Genomic DNA, 26,407 nt, shown 5'->3' on the forward strand with positions numbered 1-26,407 from the left:
TAGCCGGATGATAAAGACCCGTTTTCACCTACTGGGTAAATTCGCCTCATTTGATTTGGGTGTTGTTGTTTTACAGTATTTTCAAAATATTCAGAATGCTTTCTCTGTCTCTCTGATTTTGATCCGGTTAATTCAAAGGCTCACATGGAGCGCAGGGGTCCTTGGACTAAACTCAGAGGATGATGCTTAGTGATCTCGGTTTCAGGGCTGTCTTAATTAGGGATCCAGGAAGGTATAAACCTAGAACCTTGTGTCTGATATGCTCAAGGCCACGTTGGCCCTCAGCCCATCAATTCCCAGTTCCAGTTGGCCCGGGGGTAAGGGGTTAGTGGGGGGGCGGGTGGTCAAGATGGAATCCCTTCAGGGTCCCTGACTTGGTGGTCATTCCAGCACCGGGGGCTGGGGGCCGGATGGCTTGTCGGAGGCCCTCCTCCTCAGAGGTAGTCGGGGATGGATGCCCGGGGCGGGCCGAGGGACCCTCTGTGGCGACCTTCGCGTCCACTGGCCGGCGGAGCGCACGAGGTACCCCCCAGGCCGGAGGGCTGGCCCTTCGCTGGAGGTTTGGGTACGCAGGGGAGGCAGATGGCCGTCTCGCCACCTGTTGGGGGGGGTTGGGCGGCCGGCTCGGGGCGCTCCGGGCGGGCGGGGTTTCCAGCCGCCTCCGGCAACCCCTCCCAGCCGCACCCGCGGGGAGGAGCGGGGGACGGCGAGGGCGGGGCGAGCGGGCGGCCCCGGGGTTGGGGAGGGGGGAGAGGTGGACCCTACTTCGCGGATTGGGGCTCACGGCTGTCACTCCGAAAGGGTGGGGCTTTTCAAAAACAGACAAATTCGGAAGGCGAAGCCCACCCCCCACGCCCCAACCTCCCAGGCGCGCAGGGCTCGGCGGCGCTCGGCTCCGCGCCGGCTGCGGTGTCGGCCGAGCGGGGCCACCGCGCGGGTCCCCGAGCCGGCGGCCGCTCCTCCGCGCGCCGGGGCCGCGTCTCCCGAGCCGGCCGTGCGCTCCGCGCGCCGGGGCCGCGGGCGGGGGCCGGAGCCGGGCGCGCGGGGGCGGCGCCGCCAAACTTCGGGCGCGGGCGGCATGGGGACCGTGCGCCCGCGCGCCCCGCGCCCCCCCGCGCGCCCGGCCAGCCCCCCGGGGGCCCCCGCGCCGCCGCAGCCCCGCCGCCCCGCCGCCCGCGCGCGCTAGCCGGCTCCCGCGCTCCCGAGGCGGCCCCCCTCGCCCGCCGAGCGGGAGGCCCGACCCCGCGCGGACCCGAGCGAGGCGCCCGGCGGGGGCGAGGGGTGGGGTTTGCGGCGCGCGCCGGCCTCGGGGGAGCCAGTCCGGAGCCGCGCGCGGTCGTCGCCCGGCCGGCCATGGGCTGGCGGGCGGAGGGCGCAGGGCCCCGCGGCTGCTCGCGCCCCTAGCCGCCCTCCCCACCCCCCCCCCCCCAGCCCCGGGGCCAACCCGGGCCCGGCGGCCGCTGGTCCGCGCCCCGACGGCGCCGGGAGCCGAGGAGCCGCGCTCGGGTCTCCGGGATGTGCCCTTCTGAGATGGGGACGCCGTGGCACCGCTGGTCCCCCGTGCTCATCAGCCTGGCCGCCCTGCTCTCCAAAGGTGAGCGCCGCCGCCGCCTCCGGCCCGGGACTAACTTTGCCGCGAGTGAGGGTGCGGGAGCGCGCGTGGCTGGGGTGGCCGGGACGGAGGGCGTGGGTGTCGTGTGCGCGTGTGCACGCGCGCCGGCGGCCCCTCTTGCTGCGGGTCCCTCCCGGGGGGACTTGGCCGCGAGGTCCCCGGGGAGACTGGCGACGGACGCCGGGAAAAATAGCCCTGCGTCGGGGGAGGGGGCCGCGGAGAAGCCGCAGAGGGGAGGGGAGGCGGGCCCTGCCGGGGGAGGGGGCTTGGAATGACCTGGAAGGGCCCCGGAGCGTGCACCTGGCGCGTTCCCTGCCGGCGCCGACCTGTGAGGAAAGCATTCCAGAGCCCTCCTGTGTACGGGAATGCATTCAGTGCCTGGCAGGCTGCCGAAAACGGGGCCCCGGAGTGACCCCACTGCCCCCAGGACCTCGGGGAGGGGTGTCCTGCGGGGTCGAGGCTCCCGCCCTCCGGGGCCGCGGGGCCGCGCCAGCGTCGGCACGGCCTCGCCGCGGAGTTCTGACCGCAACTTGTCAGCAGGGCCCCGACCCGGAGCCTTGAGTGCGGGCAGGGACCCCTGCCCCGTGTGCCCCCTTCCCCTGCAGTCAGCACCCAGACCCGCATCCAGCAGCCGCTTTGGAGGCTCAGGGCGCTAATTCCTTGAAGGACGAGTTAACGTGGTTCACGCAGGAGACGGTGGAAAGTAGCAGCAATTCTTTCTCCTTATCGATCCGGACTCTCGGTTCTGTGAGCGGTTCCCTCCCAGCGCCTGCCTCCTGCGGGGAATCATGTTAGGAGGAAAGTGGAGATTCGTGCCAGGCTCCAGTGGGTGCCCCCCAATCCCCGTCGACAGATTTTTTTTCTGAAAAGATTTTCGAGAGGAGAGCTCCGAAACTTCAAAGCCACTTGTCATGCACAGAGCCTTTTAATGACAGGAAATCTCTGCGAGCTCTTGCAGAATCGCGGAGGTGAGGAAGGCCGGGATCGGAGGCCAGACGAGGACCGTTCGCTTGCTGTGGTCCGGGGAGGGGAGGGTCGCCCACCCCGCTCGCCGTCTTTTCAAGTGCTGTTGGAGCGGGTTCACGGCTCCTAATTAGGAGTTAGAGCAGTCCCGAGGACCAGGGCCTCTGGGGTTTATGGTGTGCACACGGAACCAAAGACAAGGTTGATGAATTCAGTGAATCCAACCCAGGCAGACGCGAGGTTAAAGAAAAAAAAACAAACCCAATTCACAGCAACAGCAGCGGTCTTGCATATGGCTGTGAGGCATATTTCTTTATTGGTTGTCACTTGATTTTCTGAAAGGAAGAGGCTTCTCTGTTTTTATGTTGTTGAGAAAGGTCCAGAATAGCTGGGTAAATATGACTTAACTCTCACGTTTCCTTGGGTATGTACGTAGCTCCGTTACTGATTTCTTTATGAGATTGAGCAGTGTTGGAGAAGACTGTATTTTCCCCGATGCCATTCAACTTTTTCAAGTGGAAACCCTGAAAAATGTCCTTAAAACAAGGGCCTGTGCGAGGTGGGGGTGGGCGGGGGGGGAGTCTCAGCGTGTGAAATGATGCCATCAGCCCAGCATGTGGCAGGCATATTTTGTGTGTTGAATTTAGAGACCTTAACTCAGCCAAACTGTTCAGAAGTGAGTCAGTGCTGTGTGGATTTTCCTACAGCGGCAAGCACAGAGCTGAGCCTGAGATCGGTAATTCAGTGATTTTTCCCAATATACCGAAGAACAGAAAAAAGTGTGACCCCCCCCGCCATGCCATCATGTTATATAAAATATCCTGGTGCAGATGTGATTTCTAAATGCAGGGATGGCTCGTTCTGGCTCGCGTCTGCACATGGCATTTCTCCCCTGAGATTCTTTGACCACCTGAAAGGTTTAGACCAGCTTGACATCGAATATGGACTCTGTTTTGAAGGATTTTAATTGGAAGCGAATGTAGGTCTGCACACGCACGGACACGTGCACGTAACCCAAAGTGCCCGGTGGGTCTGGGGCCGATGAAAAAACGGAGATTACTTCCAAATATTGAATATCTGCTTCAGCGTGTTGTTGCTTTTACCGTATCGCTCTCATTCTTTCCAAATATGAATCCTTGAATGAACAGAAATGCAGGTTTTAATTCCAGGCTGATGTCCTAGAACCTCACGTAATTCGTGAGCAGGCGAGGATTGGTCACAGAGCAAACCCACTCTTCTATGGATTGAAAAGCAAGTAAAAATAAAGCTTCGTTGTTTGTACTCCTTTAAAAAACTTTTTTTTTAATGTTTATTTTTGAGAGAGAGAGAGACAGAGTGTGAGTGGGGGAGGGGCAGAGAGAGAGGGAGACACAGAATCCGAAGCAGGCTCCAGGCTCCCAGCTGTCAGCACAGAGCCCGACGCGGGGCTCGAACCCACGAAAAGTGAGGTCATGACCCGAGCCAAAGTCAGACGCTCAACCAGCTGAGCCACCCAGGCCCTCGGCTGTTTGTACTTCTATCCTGGGGACCTAGAGATGATATCATGAGGTCAGTAAGTGACTGGCCACGTTGTCCTCTGGTCCCAGACTTCCCTGGAGAATGGTCTTCTGTCCGGTTGCCAGAGCGCTTATGTCTTACATGTAGGTCTAGTCCTGTTGGGAACTTGACGTGAACCAGCACTGTGTTTTTATACGCTGCTGTTCATTTCCAGGGTGGGGGGGGCAGCGATATGGAAAGTGGGGGCTGACAAGACAAAGGAATGAGAACACGGGAGTTGGGCGGGGAGCGGGCACGTTTCCACGAACACAGGAAGGTCACCGCATCGAGGTTGCTTGTCGTGACCCGCACCTGCGTCCTCCAGGGTGGGTTCTCCTGTACGTGGCAGTGAGAAGCGGACCCTCAGCGACCCTGGGGGCTGGGAGAGGAGCCACTGCAGCGATGCAGGTCCCGTCTCAGGACCAGAGAGGGGTGTCGGAGAGGGGAGCACCCCCGCCTCCGTGGAGGGAGTGTCAGGAGAAATCCGGTACAGCCTTGGACTGGAAACAGCTCTGGTTTACAGCCGCCCCTTGTCCGGGCTTGGCCGGGAGGCAGAACTATCCAGGAGGGACCTGGCCGGTGCCTGTGTGAGAGGCGGAGACGTGGGGGGACTCTGCTGCTTACACAGGTCAATGTTAAAGGGCTGGGGGGGCGCCTGGGTGGCGCAGTCGGTTAAGCATCCGACTTCAGCCAGGTCACGATCTCGCGGTCCGTGAGTTCGAGCCCCGCGTCAGGCTCTGGGCGGATGGCTCAGAGCCTGGAGCCTGTTTCCGATTCTGTGTCTCCCTCTCTCTCTGCCCCTCCCCCGTTCATGCTCCGTCTCTCTCTGTCCCAAAAATAAATAAATAACGTTGAAAAAAAATTAAAAAAAAAAAAGGGCTGGGGAACAGGGGGATCATTAACTTTCATTTCCTCCGAATTAGAAAAGTTAAACAACAGATACGGTTTTATAACAAATACTTACACGCAAAGAAAGGTAGAATTCCGAGTATGAGGATCTGTTTAATTGGTTCCATTTCGGTAGCCAAGAAAAAAAAGAAAAACAAAACAAAAGCTCCAAAAACACCCTACTGCAGAAGCTTCTACTACCCTATGTTTCTGTGTCATCTGTCCCTTGAAGCCACTCCTCCGTTCATTGAACCGGTCGTTACCCATTCATCTGTCTTTCTGTTCATCAGGCTATCCATCTAGCCATCCTTTTCCTCCCTCCCTTCCTCCCTCCCTTCCTTCCTTCCTTCCTTCCTTCCTTCCTTCCTTCCTTCCTTCCTCCCTTTCTCCCTCCCTCCCTTCCTCCCTCCCTCCCTTCCTTCCTTCCTCCCTCCCCCCCTTCCATCCATCCCTCCCTCCATCCATCCTTCCACTCACAAATTACCACAGACGTGGGGACTTAACAAACAGAAATTTATTCTCTCGCAGTGTTGGAGGCTAGGTGTCCAAACTTAATATCGCAGGGCTGAAATCAAGCTGTCAGCCGAAGGCTCCAAGGGAGATCGTGTCTTGCCTCCTCCAGCTTCTGGTGGCCGCCTGCCCGCAGACCTGGCCACCGGCAGCCTCACTGCAGTCTTCCTGGCTGGTGCTACCCGCCTCTCCGCTCCGTTCTCAGCCTCTCCTCTCTGTGTCTGTGTGTAAAGTCTCCCCGCCTCCCTGTAGAAGCACGCACTTGCAGGGGAACCAACCAGAACAATCCACATCATCTCCCATCCTGCTCAATCGCACCCGCAAAGACCCCTCTGCCCGCCCCCCCATAAGGTGACACACAGGTGTGCAAGGGATTTGGACACAGATACCTTTTGCGCGTCCGTTTTCAACCTTTTCTGGGGGTTACATTCTAAACCTAGATTCTCCTGTCCCAAACTCTAAGTTCCTCTAGGGGCCACACTGTGTATTTTTCTACGTAGCTTTGATTTCTCTCCAGTACGTGGTATGGTTCTTTGAACCTTGCAAAGATACAATCAGTGTTCAAGTATGCTCAAGACTGTGGAATACCCCCGAAAGGCACTTTGCCCGAGGGTAAAATAATTTAATCGCGTATTTGTTTGTTTGTCTGTCTGTCTGTCTTTTTCCTTCAGTAATTCAAAGTGCCGTAGGAAATACTTTGGTCAATAATAGCGATGGCTAGTTTTGGGAGTAATTATTGTACGGCCGCTGTGCTGAGTGATTCAGGACAATGATTTCTGGGGGGACTTTTCAGATAAACCTAACTGGTTGGGGTTTGTTATTAACTCCATTTTACAGATGCAGAAAGTGAGGCTCAGACGAGATCTCACAAGGAGAAACGGGCCGGGTCTGGATTCTGATCAGCCCATGCGCTTGGCCGCTCGTGGTTGTTCATAACACCTGAAAACCAGTCCCTTCTTTCGTGCTTCCAGACTCGGTGACCGTTGAGTACAGAGAGGCCCTCGTTCGACTTGTAGCTCAGAGCCTAGTGTATGGCTGGTGCTCCACACATCTGGCCCTTGAACAACACAAGGGATGGGGTCGCCGACCTCCCCCCTATGCAGTAGAAGCTCCACTTAGGACTCTGACTCCCCAAAATCTGGCTGCCAGCAGTAGCTTGCCGTTGACCGGAAGGCTTACGGACCACGGACACAGTCGATGAGCGCGGGTTTCCGTGTTCTGTGAACTTCTTACCGCGTTCTTACGACAAAGGGAGCCAGAGCCAGGAGAACGTTATCAAGGGAACCGTGATGCGGTCTATTTCCAGGACAGTACTGTCGTTCTTGAAAACGGTGCCCGTGTAAGTTCAAACCCGTGTTGAACAGGTGGGCGAAAGGACGTCCTCGTCCGTAATCTCTTCGGCCTGAAATTTTCCAGCAGCGATGGGAAATGGTACCGAACAGGGGCTGAAGTGTAGATTTTTAAACATGCCTTCGGTAGTTGTCTCATTTATTTTATGTCCTAACGGTCGCTGTTGAGGCGGAGCGGGGGTACCGTGTCCGGGTGGGGTCGCGTGGGCGACACGGAGAGTCGACCGTCGTGCGTGTGACTCAGCGGTCACCGCCTGGCGCCGTGGGAGGACGTCGCTCCAGCCGTATCCCCTGGATTTCCTTAGGCTGTGCTTTTCTTTCCCGCGACTTATTTGCTTCATAACTGGTAGTTAGTACCTCTTAATCCTTACCAATGTAGATTTTTAATTCCCAGACTGTCGCAAAGGGTTAAGTGACACTCTGACTCACATCACTGACGTCACCAGCATGCTTGGGCCCCAGGTGTGGGGGGGAGGGACCTGCAGGACACGGCGTGGGGGTGGCTCTTTAGAGAAGAGGTAAAGGAAGAGGCAGAAGCATGTAGGCGGAAGGCAGACAGACACGTATCGATTTGCTTTCGAGAGGGGGACGGTGTGTCCCATGAACGGGTGAATCGGTGAGGTTGGCTCGGATGCCACACCCCAAGCCCGACCGAGCAGTGAGTCTCGAGGGGAGGCCGGCGGCAGGGAGGTGGTGGGGATCATGGGGACCCACCGCGGGCTTGTGCCGACGTGAGACCAAAGGCTCAGTACGCACCTGCATTGCTTTCGTCATTCATTAAAGAAAACCCTGCTTCTAGGAAGGAATGAGGGGGGCCCCCGACAGCCCGCAGCCGGTCTCTTCCACTTCTGCTGTGGGACGCTGGTTTTGAGGGTTCCTTTGACGCAGAAATACCGCCCAGGACGCCCCGCCGCTTAACGGTGTCCCGATCCACAAAGAGGCAAGTCCGTGAACTTCAGGGTAGACAAAATCCCGACACGTGTTGGAAAAGAGACTCGAGCACGTGTTGTCAGAGCAGATGGCACCACAGTGGCCGAGGGAAAGAGCAGAGAGGGCACGGACATCCTGCCTTCTCTGCCTGCAGTGAAGCGTCTCGATGGAGCGTCAGATCCGGGTTTGAGAAGACGGGCGGTCTCACGGTGTTTTTAGCTCTTGGGGACTTGACGTTCTCCTGTTGGTGTGAGAAACTGCGAGTTCGCACGTCGGTGGGGGAAATCGCCAGGCAGATTCACGACGTAGGCAAGATGACCGTCCTCAGGCTGGCGTCTCGTCGGGAAAGCCGTCCGGGCAGGCGGGGCGCTGAAGTGAGCACGTAGCTGGTCGGGGTGCAAGGTGTTGGGACACCTTCTCGCTTAGCCCGTGGGGCAGTGAGAGGCTGTGGGTCCATGTTGCAGATTCCCCCGCCTGGCCCCCTTCCCGGTCGCCCCGGACCCCTCTCTTCAGGCAGGGGACACGTGGAGGCCGCTGCGGCAGAAAGCGCGCGACCAAGGGCCTGACGTTTGGCTCCAAGGGAGCAGAGGGTATTGCTGAGCGGAGACGCCCCGAACCGCCATGTGCCGTCGGTGACGGAGGCCACACAGGGTCTTCCCAGGTGCACTGGGGAGTCACAGGTGGGGGCTGCGTGCCCTGAACGTCGGGGGCGAGGGGCAGAGGGGAAACATTTCTGCGCGGTGAGCAGGCAGGGGGCTCCCTCGAGGTGCTGGGAGTCCCAGAACGTTTCCCTGCCCGGCTGGGTGTGGTGCGGACGTGGCTGGACGGGCGACCTCAGGAGGCCCTGAGGTCAAGACCATGGGGGTGCAGGGGCACCTGGGTGGTTCAGTTGGTTGAACGTCCGTCCGACTCGGGTTCAGGTCGTGATCTCACGGTTCGTGGGTTCGAGCCCCGCGTCGGGCTCTGTGCTGACAGCTCAGAGCCTGGAATCTGCTTCAGATTCTCCGTCTCCCTCTCTGCCCCTCCCCCGCTCACGCTCTGTTTTTCTCTCAAACTAAATAAACAGTAAAAGAAGTAAAAAAGAAACAAAGACCGTGGAGGTCCAGCCGAGGTCTGCAGGGACTGCCCGCAGGGGACCAGATGCCATTTGGACACACGGCGAAGGCTGTGGTGGGAATGAACCCTTCTGGTTTGCTGGGCTTCCGGAACCTAGACCCGGTCCCTGGAACCACTAGGGGGGTGTTGACGGAGACTTTGTTTGGCCTCTGAGTGAAACGAGGACTCCAGACGGACACGGGGTCCCTGCCGTCAGGAGGAAGAAACGGACATTTCTGGCTCGCTGAGGTTGGGGACTGAGGGTGGCCATGTGGCTGGTGCCCCTGGGGACACGGTGAAGAGCAGACACGGGCCGCGCCGGGCGCGGTGGGTCTGGCCGCTCCATGGTGGCAGATGGCTGGGGTGGTGGTGTCCCGGGGTCCCCAGCCAGCCCTTCCCAGGTGAGCGTTACTGTCTCGGGCACACGGACGCTGGCTCTGGCTGCAGACGGGCACGTGCTCTGTCCCGGCTCGTCCCGACGTGGGAACCGTCTAGCAAATGGGGCGGGCGGGATGCGTGTGGCACACTGACCCCAGGGCCACACAACGTGCCCCCCCCCCCCGCCCGAGCTGCAACGCGTGGGAGGGGCTCGGGGTGCCCGTGAGGATTGTGTCACCGTGGGCGGCCGAGTGGAGTGGTGGTGCAAGGAGTTTGGCTATTAGAACACGATCCCTTTCCTCAGTGCCTTTCCTGAGAAATACTTGCTAGGTCTTAGTACTTCGGGAGGGGGGGGGGGGTTGGGGGGGGCGGGGAAAAAAAAAGCTGTGTTTATCCTGAGAAATGGTTTGCACTTTATCCTGTGGACACCACGAATTTTGTAAGTGAGTTTCTAAGTGTCTCTCTTTGCTCCAACTCCTGGGGCTCTTCTGAGCCACGTTTGCTCTTTGTAAGCAAGTGACACGTCTCTTACATCAGCTTTCTCCTTGGCTTTATCTTGTTTCCTGCCTGTGTCCTCGCCTCCTCCTGTCTGCTTCCTCACCTGCTTCTTCCATGGCAGCTACTTCAAGCTAATTTTGAGAGGACAGAGAGGTAAACACAGTCTCCTTGCCCAAGGACGGCCGTTTCCTGTTGTGATGTGTCTCATCCTAGTTGTTTTCCGTGGGTTCTTTGAATCATTGTGTTCATACTGTGGATGCTACACGTAGTTTGCGTTCTGCACTCTTTTGAGCTGTATGTTCACGTAAATATTTCCATGTCTTAAACACGTACCGTGAACTTGGGCGCCTGGGGGACTCAGTCGGTGCAGCGTCTGACTTCGCAGGTCATGATCTCACGGTTCTTGAGTTCGAGCCCCGCGTCGGGCTCTGTGCTGACAGCTGGGAGCCTGGAGCCTGCTTGGGCTCTGTTTATGTCTCTCTCAAAAATAAATAAACGTTAAAAAAATAAATAAATAAAAACCTACCGTGAACGTACTTATATGCATCATGGCTTAAAGGTTTTAGCTCTTGCTGGACATTTCCAGAATTTCTTGTTTTCCACTGTTCTAAGGAAATAATTATCCTCGTGCATAATTTTTGCTTTGAGTTACTTTTTTGGGTAGATTTATGGCAGTTTAGTCCCTGGCCACGTAGTACGGGTAGAATTCCTGTTTCCAGAAGGGCCGTCTGTCCCTTGTCGCACAGGTTTTGCACAGTTGTCTCCCTCGCACCTGAGAGCATTGGTTTCGTGGAACCGTGATGCCCTTGGTGACGGCACGTGTCCATGTGTGCGGTACCCATGAACTTTGCCGAGTGCCTCGAGTGTCCCTGGAAACCACTGTGAATGCGTCACGTGGAAGCCACTGCTCTTTGCGGATGTGGCTCCCAGTGCCCCACGCTCTGTTTTCCCCACAGTGTGGTCCGGTGCCCCGAGGTGCTTCGGCGCCTGGAGGCTGTGGGGTTGCAGTGGCTGAGGTGACACAGTCTGTGGCCAGAGAGGAAGGTCCAGACTTGCTTACGGCAAGCATTCTGCGGGCACGCTTTGTGAAGAGGGCTGCGACCCGGAGCCTCCTTGGTCATTAGTCAGCAGGTGACTTGGAGATAGAGCGATAGTGGTTTCAGGGGAGGAGGAACAAGGCAAATGTGTTAAGAAAATGTGTTTAAGACAACTCAGGCAACAAGAGATGTTGGCGAGGATGCCGAGAGAGAGGATCTCTTTTGCATCGTTGGTGGGAATGCAAACTGGTGCAGCCCCTCTGGAAAACAGTGTGGAGGTTCCTCAAAAAGTTACAAATAGAACTACCCCGCGACTCAGCAATTGCACTACTAGGTATTTAACCCAAGGACCCAAAAATGCTGAGTCGAGGGGGCACGTGCACCCCAAAGTTTATAGCAGCGCTATCGACAATAGACGAAGTATGGAGAGAGCCCAAATGTCCATCAAGTGACGAAGGGGTAAATACACACACACACACACACACACACACACACACACACACACACACACAGTGGAATACTACTCGGCGATGAAAAAGAATGAAATCTTGCCATTTGCAACAACGTGGATGGAACTAGAGGGTATTATGCTAAGCGAAATTAGTTAGAGAAAGACAGATATCATAGGACTTCACTCCTCCGTGGAATTTGAGAAACTCAACAGATGGACATAAGGGAAGAGAAGGAAAAATAATACAAAACCGAGAGGCAGACCAACCATAAGAGACTCTTAAATACAGAGACCAAACTGAGGGTTGCTGGAGGGGAGGTGAGTGAGGGGATGGGCTAGATGGGGGATGGGCACTGAGGACACTTGTTGGGATGAGCCCTGGGTGTCACATGTAAGCGATGAATCACTAGATTGTGTTTCTGAAACCATTATTATACTGTATGTTAACTAACTTGGATTTAAAGAAGGAAGGAGAGGGGAAAGGGAAAGGGAAAAGGCGGGTAGGATGCTATTTTGTTGGCCGGGAAGATGAGGTCCCCTCTAGGACATGCTGTTTGGGAATCACCATTACATAAGCGAATCTGGAATTTCACGGTTCTGTGACTTTGATGGCATTTGAGAGAGTCCCGCTGCCCACACACAGCAGAGAATATTCAAGTTCAGGCTGTGATCTACCCAGTTCTGACTTTTTATCTCCGGCAAGGAATGCCACCGGCCCTGGGCACTGAGGGCTGTTGTTTACCTATCGGTGAGCTAGGTTCTCAGGAGGCAGAAAGGACTATGAAGTCAGTTCTGCCGTCGAGATGATGCAGGGAAGTGTGGGACACAGTCATAACCGTCTCTGGTAGAGCAGTGTGATCAGTACAGGAATGGACACGCTCTCTGATTATGGGGTGAGAGGAAGGATGCGTCCTTGGTGTCCCCCGAATAGCCCTTTGGAATCTCTTTCCTGCGGACTCCGCTTGCTCTGTGTTGGCCAGGATTCTTAGCTGCTGGCCGCAGGCTCTGTCCGGTGGAGGGGGGCTTGCTGGGTTGTGTGTGTAGACCCGCAGGGCGCCCTGGGGGCCCAGTTTGCTGAAGGACCAGTGGGGGTGGGGGGTGGGGAGACCCCTAGCCACAGTCTGCTCCCTTTCTGGCCCAGAGCCCGCCTTCACCAGTGCCCTCCTCCCGGGACCTGGGGGCCCGGGGACTGGATGCTGCTGCTTCCCGGGGCCCCCAGTACCTGAGCCAGCCCTGAACCCTGGTTCCAGGAGGTTCCTGCCGGGCTGGTTAACAGGACTCAAGAAGGCAACTCCGAAGGGATCTGGAATTGGTGATAAATGTTCCGATCTTTGGAATCCAGAGAAACTCGCGCTGTGTTAAAGTCGATTTTTGACGCTATTGATGTTGCCGAGAGAGTCATGTTGGAGTATCTCACCCTTGTTAGTTTTCTCTTCCCAAGAGGGCTATAGGACAGAGGCAAGAGGGGCGCCTGGGGGGCTCAGTCCCTTGACCGTCCGACTTCAGCTCAGGTCGTGATCTCACGGTCTGTGAGCTCGAGCCCCGTGTCGGGCTCTGTGCTGGCAGCTCGGAGCCTGGAGCCTGCTTTGGATTCTGTGTCTCCCTCTCTCTCTGCCCCTGCCCCACTCACATTCTGTCTCCGTCTCTGTCTCTGTCTCTGTCTCTGTCTCTCTCTCTCTCCCCAAAACAAAGAAACATTAACAAAAAAAAAAAAAAAAAAAAGGAAGCAAGAAGTCTGCCTGTGTGTTTCTGACATTCCTTATCATGGCGTTGGGAAAGAAATGCTCAATCCGTAGCTGATTTGATTCTGGGTTTTCTAGGCAATCCCTCTGCCTTCTAGGATTTGAACGTAGTCCTTGTGTTTCTTTGAGCAGGAGACCCTCAAGAGGACCGGTTCCGTTTTGTCATCCCAAGGGCCTCTCTCTAGGTTACTGTTCCCAGTCAGCATTTAACAGGTGCTGTCAAGGGAGGAATCAGAGCAGGTCTCGGGCTGGGACGACCCCCTTCTGGAATGTAAAACGAGGCATAGGACAGTCTCCCAGAACCTGTGGGTTGAACAGAAACGTTCTACCTGAGATTTACTTAAGGCGGCACTTTGTACTGATTGGTAGTTGGACATGTTTGTGTTGCAGGCATGAAACAAAGCTTTCGGGTTGCCTGGGGGGTACAGGAGTGAGGATAGGCCAGCCGCGGTACAGGGGTAAGCAAATGCCCGCGTCTTGGTGGATTAATTTGAGAAAGGGTTACTTGTTGTTCACTTAGAGCCTAGTTGACCTGCCTCCACCTTCTTGTTATGCCGCTCGGAGCACACGGCCTCTGAAGGCATCACGGGAGGGGAAGAGAGGGCCAGAGGATCACGTGGGATGCTTTGAAAGTCCAGATTCGGAACTGGCTTCACTACTTAATGCGCACCTCCCACTGACCGGCACTTAGAAGCGAGGCCTCCCTCTGACCGCAGGGGTGGGGGCTGGAAAATGTAGAGCAGCACGTGTCCCTACGCGTGGTGAGTACTCACAGTCTCTGCCGGAAGGGAGAAAGAAACATGCTGCTTCCTGTAAGGGAAGTTCTGTGGGTAAGCTGGCATCAGGCAAGGCTTGATCCAGGTGCGTGTGTGATGCCTCAAGGCCCTAGAGCCTCTCTGCTCCTCTTTGACTGTATTGCTTCTGTTCTTAGAGACACTGCCCCTCATTTAGGCAGGATGCTTCCCAGCTCAGAATTAAATCTTCTTACCCAAAATTCGCTAAAAAGAAAGAACATTTCCTTTCACAGTTCCATCAAAGTTCTGGACCTGCTCTGGAGAGGCCACACTGCCCCATGAGCCTCCTTAGGCAGAGCCAGGAGTGGGAATCCACCCAAATCAGCTGGTATGAGAATGGGGAGAGCATGATACGTATAATTTGGAATGCCGTTACTCAAAAGGATCGTGGATGCTGGATGTTCACTGTAAGAGCGATATTCCACACGTACGGTCTTTGCAGTTTTAAACCTAAAATGAAAATGCTCACACGGTCTCCAATATTTAACCTTACGGGGAATTTTGGGTTCCTGCTCAGGTGACAGCTCTCCGTACAGAACTGTCCCCTCCCAGAGAAGTGACTCTCTCTCCCTTCCAGTGTGTAAATGTGATGAAGGCTCTTGTTTCCAATGGTTGTAATTTTTCAGAGTCCTTAATTAGATGTAAAAACTATGCACAATAGGAATTACTGCTGTGATTAAATATTTGCATTATGTGCCGTTAAAAGCAGGCATCAAAACGCGCAATTGCTTGTTTTACAAGCATTCAATATTTTGAAACGTGAGGTCCCCGAAGGCCCGGGGAATTCTGTTGGAAGGGAGAGAGACCCACTCAGACGGTATCGTTTGCGTTTTCAGGGAGCAGCTGTGTGTTGGGAAGGGAACGGCAGTTTAGGGGTGCGGCCACCCGCGTGAAGCTTAGCGAGTTCTGGGCGTCTGGTCCCAATGCGTCACCAAGGGTGTGTTCTTCTTGGTTTCTGTGCGGAGTTTGGCTCTGACGGCAGGGGCTCGGGTTTCTCCTGTAGAGACACAGTTTCCAAGGTGTTCTGAATTCCAGATAGCCTACTATTTAGGCTTTCGAAAGGAAAACGGCTTGTAGGGTGGGTCGGGGCCGAATGTCTCATTTTCACTATTCCGCAGTGATTTTCCTGGAATTGTTTTGGTTGCGGTAAAGGGATTTTTGATGGGAAGGGGGCATTGTCACTATTCTTGTACAATTTAATGTTTATTTATGAGGCAGAGAGAGACAGAGCATGAAGGGGGGAGGGTCAGAGAGAGAGAGACACAGAATTGGGAGCAGGCTCCAGGCTCCGAGCTGTCCGCACAGAGCCCGACGCGGGGCTCGAACTCACGAACTGTGAGATCATGACCTGAGCCGAAGTCGGACGCTCAACCGACGGAGCCACCCAGGCGCCCCATATTCTTGTGCAATTTAAACTTAAACACAGGCCTCGTGAATCTGAAGGAGGTAGAAGAGAGAAACAGGGTGTGTCATGTCTTTACCAGATAGAAAAAAAAAAAGCCCTCTCTTGCCTTGTGTACCTTATGTCCGGGGTGTGGCTCTGGGTGGACGGGAGTCAGGTCGAGACTGTGGTCCGCAGGTCCGTCTCATGTGGCTGCCACAACGAATGTCTCGTCAGTATTTTGAAATCAGGAGATCTTCATAAAAATGTGGGTTTTTCTGCTCCCCTTGATGGATGTTTCTGCGTGGTGACAGGTGGCTCCAGCGACGTACGCAGCAGCTGTGGGGCCCACACCTGTCACCATTGTCCTGGGCTGGAAGTGCTGTTTTGTAGGACAGAGGACGACTTCTCTGTCGTCCGTGTCCACCAAAAGCGGGGAAACGAAATACAGACAGCCCACGTGTGTTGGATGTGATCTCCCCGGGCCCTGGCGGTGGGGGCACGAGCAGCTCGGGTGGTGTCAGTCCTCCCTTTCATTTACGCTGTTTGTTTGGAGCAGTGTGTCCTTGAAATAGGATGTATGCATGGGGGGAGCCTAAGGCAGAGACCTTCTGGGAGGAGTTCATTGGGGGTGTTTGAAAGGTTACGAGTTCACAGATCCTTAACTTCTGCGTGCATTCGCTCGTTTATGTTTGTTTTTTTATTTTATTGAGAGAATGCATGCAAGAGAGGGGCAGAGAGAGAGGGGGCGGAGAATCCAAAGCGGGCTCTGTGCTGTCGGCACAGAGCCTGATGTGGGGCTCGAACTCACAAACTGTGAGTTCATGACCTGAGCCAATGTGGGACGTTCAACCGACTGAGCCACCCAGGTGGCCCGTGCATTTGCTCTTAAATGTCATCTTTTTTTTTTTTTTTTTTTTTTACTATAGTTGACATACAAGGTTTCCCTAGCTTCAGGTGTAGTATTCACTCTTTAACTTGATCTCTCCAGATTTACAGTTAGGCCTGTTATCTTGTGTGTCTGTCTGTCTACACCTCTCTCTCTCTCTCTCTCTCTCTCTCTCTCTCTCTCTCTCTCACACACACACACACACACACACACACACACACACAGCTTTGACTGTAAGATAGAAAGGTTCTTCTCCATCTACGGTCTTAACTGTGATTCATTTCTTACGGGCATTAAAACCTCCACTGTCCCGCGAGTACAGTGAGACAATTCCTTTGGTCAAGACAGCAGAATACTCCCACCCCATATAGCGCATTAAGAGGTACATTTACAGGAGGAGAATTGCTTTTTGTTAAAAAAAGTTATGTATGGAAATGGGAGACATTTATGCTGTTTTGTGCCCCAGTCATAATTGTAATAGTGCCAACTTGAAGACCTTTTTGAGTACTGAGACTCTTACGGTGAGAAGAGACAAAAAAAAGTTTAAGTTCTGTGTGTATCCACATAGATTTTTTTGTTGTAAAAAGGTACAGTGGGATAATGGATACATTATTTTCAAGAGTACGGTACGTTACATTAGGATAAAATTCTGTGAGGCAGTAGAACGGAAATAGGAGTTCGGGAGAAAAGGGAACAACGGCACATTTCTGGTTGTTAATGGAGAGCTCTTCATGGGTTTTATAAATGGATGGTGGTGGGTGTCAGGGCATTCTGTTATTTATATCCCAGTGGAGATATTTAAGAGAGTGATATAACGGTTTAATCTTAAATGTCAAGATTTACAACACACTAGAAACTTTATCCTTAGCAACTGTTGGAACGCTGATAAGAAACAATACGGATCATTTTTTATACGTGCGAGGGGGTACATAGTTTTAAAAGGTTTCTCGTAGGGATTTTGGGAGGAATCAGTCGTCCAGTGGTTCAGCATCCCGCGGCCCAAGCCACGCCGTGGACCGAGGACATCAGAATAGCCTGGGATCAGGACACTGGCGGTTTTGAAGGGCCCCCCAAGTGATTCTGATGGGCAGTCGAGGCTGAGAGCCGTGAGGCAAAGCCATCAAAGGAAGGCATCTGTTTTTGGGGACGAGAGGTAAAGCAGTGATTCTGAAACCTGGCTGCACATTAGAATCCCGTGAGAGGATATTTTTGGGGGGTTGTGTGTGTCCCGTTAATAAAGGTAAATTTGCATGGAGTACAGGTCACCTTTTTACGGTACGTCTGTGAATTTTGGCAAATGCAGATCGTCTTGTAACCGTCAGGATGCAGAGAGCATTTCCATCACCCCCAAGAGTCTTGTGCTCTCCCCGGCTGGTACCTCCTCCCGCCCTCATCCCCCGGCAGCCGCTGCTCTGTAGTTGTGCCTTTTTCCAGAATGTTCTATAAACGGTGTCACACGCTGTGTAGCCTTTTGAGTTGGGCTCCTTTCACTTAGCACAACGCATTCGATCTTGTTCCCGGTGGTTGGATGTGTTGGGAGTTCACCTGTTTCCCTTAGCGAGGAGCATCCTACTGTATGGCAGACCAGAGATTGTTTTTCCGTTTGCCAGACGAAAGACACCCAATTTGCTGGTAGTTTTGGCCAGCGTGAATAAATCCGCTACAGGTATTTGTGGGCAAGTGTTGGTGTGAATGTCCGTGTCCACTGCCTTGCGGGTACACGCTTGAGGGTAAGACGGCTGGGCAACGTGCTGAGTGTGTGGCTCACAGAGTAAGAAACTCTCAAGCTGTTTTTGCAACGTGGTTGAACAGTTGGCGTCTGTAACGGGGACGTGTCACCTTCCGGCTGCTCCACACCCTTGCCCACACTTGATATTTTCACGCTGCAATTTTACTTCAGCTCTTCTAATACGTGTGTAATGATATCCCGTAATTTCCCTGATTGCTAATGATGTTGAACGGTTTTCAGTGGCTTTTTTTTGCCATCTGTGTATCTTCTTTGGTAAAGTATCTTCAAATCCTTTGCTGTTTTAAAACAGGAAACTAGGGGCGCCTGGGTGGCGCAGTCGGTTAAGCGTCCGACTTCAGCCAGGTCACGATCTCGCGGTCCGTGGGTTCGAGCCCCGCGTCAGGCTCTGGGCTGATGGCTCAGAGCCTGGAGCCTGTTTCCGATTCTGTGTCTCCCTCTCTCTCTGCCCCTCGCCCGTTCATGCTCTGTCTCTCTCTGTCCCAAAAATAAATAAACGTTGAAAAAAAAAATTAAAACAGGAAACTAGGGGCGCCTGGGTGGCTCGGTCGGTTGAGCTCTGACTTCGGCTCAGGTCATGATCTCACGGTTTGTGGGTTCAAGCCTCACATTAAGTCTCTGTGCTGACAGCTCGGAGCCTGGAGCCTGCTTCAGATTCTGTGTCTGTCTCTTTCTCTCTGCCCCTCCGCTGCGCATGCTGTCTCTGTCTCTCAAAAAATGAGTAAGCGTTAAAAAAAAAAAAAAATTAAAAAAAAAAACAGGCAACTAATGTGGGCTGTCTGGCTCCGTTCAGAGAATTATTTGTGTTGCCTGGATATGTGTCTCTTATCACATATGTGATTTGAACATCGTTTCTCCTTGGTCTGCGATGTGTCATTTCTTCCTGGTAACCGGCCTTTGGCAGAGTGGATTTCTTTATTTTGATGAGGTCCGAGTTCCCTTTGTCTTTTATGGAATTGCTTTTCTTTTCCTATCTTAGAAATATTTGCCAAATGAAAGGTCACAAAGCATGTTCTCCTGGAAATGTAATAGTTTTGGGATGTACACTGAGGTCTATGATCCATTTTGGGTCAACTTTTAGGTTTTTTTTGCATGCAAATGCCCAGTTGTTCTGACATAATACGTTGTAAAGACTTATTTCTCTCTTAAATCAGCTGTTTTTTTGTGAAGACCCTTCGACCTTACGGGGTAGGCATGTTCCGGACTGTCGGTTTTGTTCCCCTGACCCACACGTCTGTTCCTTCACTGAGACCTCCCCCCCGCCCCATCTCCATGGCTGTTCTTTATAATGAATCATGAAATCAGGCAATGTGAATCCTCCAATTCTGTTCTTTGTTAAAAACACTTTGGATGTTCTAGTTTCTTTGATCTGCAGTTTACATTTTGGAACTAACTTGTCAATTTCTTTAAAAAAAAAAGAAAGAAACTGCTGGGATTTTAATTGGGATTGCATCGACTAAGCAGAAGATACACCTTTGTAATAATGAGAACTCCCACCTTAACAACCAGCCCTCTGATCCATGAGCATGGTACATCTGATGGTGTATTTAGGTTTTCTTTGGTTTTTCTCGTCACTGTGCTATCATTTTCAGCATACAGATGCTGTACATGACTTTTAGATTTATGTCGGAGTGTTCCATGTTCTTGGGGAGCTGTTGTGAATGGTATTCTTCTTTAAGATTTGAATTTACGGTCTTTATTGCAATTATATAGGAACACCTAATTTTGTATATTGATTTTCGTATATTGATCTTGTGTCCCAAACTCATTTATTTTTGGTTTTGTTTTCTGGTAGACTCTTGGGCATATTTTGCATGGTCAGCCATGCCATTTGTGAATATGGTTTTACGGCCCCGTTTTCCATCTGTAGGACTCCCCCCACCCCGCCCTGTTCCCTCTGCACAACCCCCAGGATAATGTGGAGTAAGAGTGGGAATGGCTCGCATCCTTGCCCCGTTCCCAATAGCACGCCTTTAACCATGATGTTGGAGGTTTCATGTGGATGATTTGTATGAAGATGAAGAAGTTTTGCTCTGTTTCTTGTGTGTTGAAAGGTTTTATCATAAATGGAGTTTGAACTTTGTCTGACCCTTCTATTGTGTCCGTTCCATCGTCCTGTGGTTTTTGTTGATAGTGTAGATTACGTTGATGTTCAGATATTGAATCATCTGTATTCCTTGCACCAACCCAACTTAGTCGTGGTATAATTCTTTTTATGTGTTGCTGTCTTGGATTTTCTAATATTGAGGGTTTTTGTGTCTAAGCTCTTTTTTTTACAGTTTTTTTTAAAAATGTCTTTGACTAGTTTTTGTGTCAGAGTCATCCTGGTGTTGTAGAATGAGACATGGAATGTTCCCTCCTGTTCTGTTTCCTGGGCAAGACTGTATGCATTCAATGTAGTGCTTCTTAAAATGTCCAGTTTAAGTCGTCTGGTGAAACTGCCTGGGTCTGGAGGTTTTTTCTTTCCGAAGCTTTTACATTGCAAATTTAAAATGTTTTAGGACTATTTACATCATTTAATGGTTTTAGGACTATTTCCATTACCTGTTTTATATGGAGTGGGTTTTGGTAGTATATGTTTTTTTGATGAGTTGGTCCATTGTATCTAAATTATCATATTTATGGGAATAATGTTCATAATATTGCTTTATCTGCCTTTTCCTAACTGTGAGATCTGTAGTGATGTCCTCTCTTTCATTCCTGCAATTAGTGGTTTGTTTCTTTTCTCTGTTCTTGGTTAGTCTGGGTAGAGGTTTATGAATTTTATGTGTCTTTTTATTTTTTTTCAACTTTTTTTTTTTTTTTTTGGGACAGAGAGAGACAGAGCATGAACGGGGGAGGGGCAGAGAGAGAGGGAGACACAGAATCGGAAACAGGCTCCAGGCTCCAAGCCATCAGCCCAGAGCCCGACGCGGGGCTCGAACTCACGGACCGCGAGATCGTGACCTGGCTGAAGTCAGATGCTTAACTGACTGCACCACCCAGGCGCCCCTATGTGTCTTTTTAAAGAGCCTGCTTTCACTTGTCATTTGTTTTTCTTTTTTCCCCATTTTTATTGATTTCTAGTCTTATTATTTCATTTTGTGGCTTTGGTTTTAATACTTTTCTTCTTTTTTTTTAAAAAAAGTTTTATAATGTTTATATATTTCTGAGACAGAGACAGAGCATGAGCAGGGGAGGGGCAGAGAGAGAGGGAGACACAGAATCTGAAGCAGGCTCCAGGCTCTGAGCTGCCAGCACAGAGCCTGATGGGGGGGCTCGAACTCATAAACCATGAGATCATGACCTGAGAGGAAGTTGGTCACTCAACTGACTGAGCCACCCAGGCACCCCAATACGTTTCTTCTTTTTTAAAATCTAATATCTTCACAGGGAGGCTTAGATCATTTTCTGAGACATTTCATCTTTTTCTGATAAAAGTACCTAATGCTATAAATTTTCCTCCAAGTACTGTTTAAGCTCTGTCCCTCAAACTTTATTTTCATGTAATTTACAATTATTTCTCCTAATTTCTCTTCGGATTTCCTTTTGACCCATGTGTTATTTAGATTTTGTTGTTTATGTCTGAAATATTTGAGGATTTCATGAATACCTTTCTTTTTTTTCTTATATGAAATTTATTGTCAAATTGGTTTCCATACAACACCCAGTGCCCATTCCAGCAGGTGCCCTCCTCAATGCCCATCACCTCCCCCCCCCCCCCCCCCCCGCCACGCTGCATCAACCCTCAGTTTATTCTCAGTTTTTAAGAGTCTCTTATGGTTTGGCTCCCTCCCTCTCTGTAACTTTTTTTTCCCCCTTCCCCTCCCCCATGGTCTTCTGTTAAGTTTCTCAGGATCCACATAAGAGTGAAACATGAATACCTTTCTGATACTGATTTCTAGTTTAATCCCAATTTGGTCAGAGATCAGACCTTGTAGGAAGTCAGTTTGTTTATATGTTTGAGTATTTTTTATGTTCCAGAATAAGGTCTGTCTTGCTAAATGCTCCTTATCTTAAAAAATTTTTTTTTAATCTTTATTTATTTTTGAGAGAGAGACAGACAGAGTGCGAGCGGGGGAGGAGCAGAGAGAGGGAGACACAGAATCCGAAGCAGGCTCCAGGCTCTGAGCTGTCAGTACAGAGCACGATGCAGGGCTCGAACCCACAAACCGCGAGATCATGACCTGAGCCAAAGTCGGATGCTTAACCCACTGAGCCACCCAGGCGCCCCTGTGCTCCTTACATTTTAAAAGGAATATTGTATTATTGCTTTTGTTGAGTGGAGTGCCCTGTAGCTGTCAGTTAATTTACTCAGTTGATAGTGTTCTCCAAATATTCTAAATTCTGAGTGATTTTCTGTTCCTTTCGTAACTAAGAGGGGAGTGTTGACCTCCCCAAATATAATTTTGGATTTTTCTGTTTCTCCTTTTGGTTCTGCAAGTTTTTGCTTTATATATTTTTGAAGTCCTTTTGTTAAATGCAAACACATTTAGGATTGCTATGTATGGTAGGTGGATTGGCCCCTTTACAAACATATAATACCTCTCTTCCCACCATATTATGGCTTATTTTTTTCTCATCTTAATAGAGTTACTTCTATTCTTTTGTTACTGTTTGCCTGGTATAGTTACCTATGTTTTCCCCATCCTTTTTTTTTAAGTAGTTAATGTATTTATATTTATAGTATATTTTCTATAGATAGCATATGACTGGGTGTTGCTTTTATATCCACTACAATAATCGTTTTTTTTAATGTTTGTTTATTTATTTTGAGAGAGAGAGAGAGCATGAGCATGAGCGGGGGTGGGGGGGGGCAGAGAGAAAGGGAGAGAGAAAGAATCCCAAGCCAGCTCTGCACTGTCAGCACGGAACCCCATGAGGGGCTCTAACTCGCGAACTGTGAGATCATGACCTGAGCTGAAATCAAGGGTCACATGCTTTATCGACTGAGCCACCCAGGTGCCCCAGCAATCTTTGTTTTTTAATTTGGTGTTTAGACAATTTATATGTCATAGAATTATGTAATTTTATATATATTTGGGTTAAAATGTACCATCGTTTCAGTTGTGTTGTTTGTTCTTTTGTGTGTGTGTGTGCCCCCACCTTGCCTACTTTTCAGTTAATGGAATATTGTTTACAGTTGTATTTTATCTTGAGTGTTAGGTTATTATTTATACTTTTAAAAAATCACGGTGGTAGCTGCCCTAGGGTTTTCAGTATGGACCTCTATCACAATCTAATTTACAAGCAGTATTTCACGACCTAACATGCGGCATGAAAACCTTGCAACGGTAAATTTCCAATTTCTCTCTCTTCCTGTTCGTTTTATTAGTGTCCTTTATTTTATTTTTAGACATGGTAAAAGCCCACGCGATGTTGTTATGATTTTTGCTTTCTACAGTCAGTTATCTTTTATAGCAATTGAAAACAAGAGAAAATTGGATTTTATATCTGCTTTGACTTTAACCATTTTCAGGAGTCTCCATTTCTTTGTGTCGATCCCCGTCCCTGCCTGGTAATGTGTTCTGTCTGTCTGAAGAACTGCCTTTGCCCTCTCTTGTCTTAGAGGTCTCATGGCAATGTAGCCCTAGATTTTACTTTTTTGGGGATATTTTTATCTCCAGAAAATATGTTCTTTATTTACAGATGTTGCTTTATCGTCTTCTGGCCCCTATGGCTTCCGAGGGGAAGTCCGCTGAAATCCTCATCTTGGTTCTTCTGTGTGTAATGTGTCTCTTCGGCTGCCATCAAAATTTTATTTTATTTTTCTTGGCTGTTTGGAGGTGACGGGTCAATATATGCTCTTTCTCATTTATTTTCACCATTTGAGATTCTTTGAGCCTCTTGATGTGCGGTTTGATGTCTTTCGTTATTCTGGGTAAGTTGGCACTCACTTCTGTTTCCGCCCTCTCTTCCCCTTGGGATTCCAGTTCGGGTTGGGCCGCCTCTTGCATAGCGTCCCGCGGTCCAGGATGCTCTGCTTCTCTCTTGCACAGATTCAGGGGCAGTGATTTCTGTTGACCTGTTTTCCTAACACGGATGCTTCCCTTGGCCCTTTTCAGGTCCACGAGTAAGCCCACTGATGATTCCTCATCTGTGTGAGGTTTTTGTTACGTTATGATTGCTCGTGTTTCCGTCTGACATTTTCTTAGATCCGCGTCTTTGCCGGAACCCCCCACCCCCATCTGGCCACGAGGCTGTCCACCAGCCTCGGCCTGTGGGGCACTGGAGTCTCTTCCTCTGGCTCCGGCACAGGTGAGGTCTCGTCTTCTTGAAGGACGTTTACTTCCTGACGTTCAGGTCCCTGGTGAGTTATGTCATGGATCCCCGTGGGGGTCCAACCCGGAAGACAGCACGTCAAATCCTTTCTGCGAGGACACTTCAGTGCAAGAGGTGAGGAGAGGCTGACAGCCGGCGGGGGCAGGGGTGACAGATTCCCTGCAACAGGAGCTGTGCCGTCTTGAGGTGAAGGGACAAGGGGAGGAGACTGGGCTCCCCCGGTCCAGTTTCCTGGACAGGTGTTTGCTGCTGGGGCCGCCAAGGAAAAAGATACAGCTGCCTTCCTAGAAGTCCCCCAGACACAGCGTATGGGGCCGAAGTCCTGACCCCTCTCCCGTCCTCCATGAGGCCCGCTGGCCTGGGAGCCAGGATGTGCCTGCAGGGCCGGATGGAACAAGAGAAGTGTTGGGAAATGCTCACAGGTGGCAACCAGCCATCTCCCAGAGACCTCGAGTGTAGCCACCTGATTAAGCAAAGCTAATTTTGTTACCTGTTGCAGTAAGGAGAAATCTGTAGAGACTCTCGGTAGTATCCCAGGACACTCCAGGTCAGGTGTGGAGGTAGAGAACTTGGGGGTCTGCGCCCAGCTGACTGAAGGCGAGGCCGTGCGGGCATCGCGGGCGCACGAGAGCGAGAGGCTTGAGGATCCTGTGCCACCGCAGTTAGGGGCTCAGCGAGCCTTGCGGCCAGGCGAGCCTTTGTCGTTCTGGGAAGGGGGGGGGGGTGCTCTTTGCCCCGATGAGCAATCTCTTGTTCGCATCAATCAGTTTTCGGGCGACTTCCTGAAGCAGACAGGGAGGTTATTTATTATTTCACAGCCTTATCTGCCCAGGCGGGCATTTCCTGGCACGGACTGTAAAGGCGCTTTGATACAGACGGTGGTAGTTTTGAGCCTTCTTGCTTGAGTGTCTGGACGCAGATGGCCTCCGTCCCGAGGGCACAGCGGACAGAAGCCGACCTCAGTGTGTGGAAGGGATGCCGGCGTCCCTTCGTCATCCCGGGGCTGAGGATACAGGCGGCCCCGCGCGTGTAGGTTTCAGCGCGTGGTTGGGCCGCAGACGTCAGGCCTGGAGAAGCGGCGGCTGGCTACCCCTGTGGCGAGTCACAGACGCCAGGAGTCAGCTTTCCGGAACAGGCTGCCTTCACGGCCCGAACAGCGCCGTGGGGAGGCTGCGGGACGAGGCCTTAGGTGGTGGCTGCGCGCACGTGTGTGCGTGTGGCGTGTGCGCATGCGCGGGGGCGGGTCGCGTTAGGCTGCCGCCCTTGAGTCGCTCGGCCCGCTCTTTGACCCGTGTACGTCTGCGGGCCGAGGGTAGGAGACACGTGAAGGAGGCTGGCTCTCGTGACCTTATCTGCCCTACGCGTTTGAGGGTGTCTCTCAGCGGAGCAAATCCCTCCCTCCGCTGGCAGGTGCCTCGGAGCGTCAGCCCTTGACCGGCCGGATCCGCGGGTCCGACGTGCGCACAGGAAACGGCTGGGATTTAGGAGAGGGCACAGAAACGTCCCCGCGGGTCTGGCTCCCCGGACGCGTGTGCCCCCTAGCCGTGGCGAACGGTCTTGGTTCCGTCTCAGCCCTGGAAAGGAGGACGGTATTTTGAATTCCTTCCTGAAGGGGTCGGAAGGAGCCGGTTTCTTCACAAAGCCCTGCCTCCCTCACCCTGGACTCAGGGGGGAGCCCACTGTCATCGTGGGGGGTGTCAGCCGTGTGTGCGCACACGCCTTCCGTTCCCAGGTCTCCTATAGCATCTTGGTTCTCTTGGGGAGAGGACACCCCTTCTCTGGGTCAGTCTGTACGGTGAAGGCAGGCTGAGCCCACCTCTGGTGGCAGAGGTGGGTATGTGGCCCAGCGATGAGGCGGTCACCGCGGCCCGTCCTCCTGGCCCAGTGGCTGGTCAAGGATCGGTACCCGATCCCATTCCAGGAAAAGAGAGGCAGGCTTATGACTTTTGGTGGAAACCGTGGAAAAGACAAATTCACTCTTTGTGGGGATGAGTGACCGTGAGCATCGGGTGTGCTGGGGCTGCTGGAAGTCACCTCGCCGAGTGCAAAGATGTAGGGAGAGGCCAAGCATGGTGGTGGTATTTGAGGCTTGATCCAGCCGTGCCTGAAGCTCAAGTTTCAGTTACATGAGCCAGTAAAGCCTTTCTGTTTTCTTCTTTAAGCTGATTTTATCTAGGTTTTTCTCAGTCACTGCTGGAAGAATCCTGACTAATATAGTCACCAAAGGAAGAGAGTGATGGCCATGGAAATAGTCATGAGAAGTGACAGCCAAGCACATAAAGCCCCAGCCAGTATTTCCACTGAACCTCAAAACAAGCCTCTAAGTGGAGAACTCTTGCTGAGTGG

At 52.0% G+C, this 26,407-nt stretch overlaps 1 protein-coding gene across 2 annotated transcripts in view; it reads left to right on the forward strand.

Moving 5' to 3' along the window:
* Window positions 1-1,319: 1,319 nt before the first annotated feature.
* The window catches only part of TMEM132D (transmembrane protein 132D), a 564,124-nt gene continuing 539,036 nt past the window's right edge, over window positions 1,320-26,407 (forward strand). For both annotated transcript variants that reach the window (XM_086681430.1, XM_086681429.1), the window contains exon 1: window positions 1,320-1,594. In XM_086681430.1, coding sequence (XP_086537556.1) covers window positions 1,516-1,594 — 79 coding nt within the window. In that variant the 5' untranslated portion in view covers window positions 1,320-1,515. The remainder of the gene's footprint in view (window positions 1,595-26,407) is intronic.

The sequence above is a fragment of the Puma concolor genome, chromosome D3 (assembly GCF_028749965.1).
Source record: "Puma concolor isolate L17-30 chromosome D3, mPumCon1.1.hap2, whole genome shotgun sequence".
NCBI lineage: Eukaryota > Metazoa > Chordata > Mammalia > Carnivora > Felidae > Puma > Puma concolor.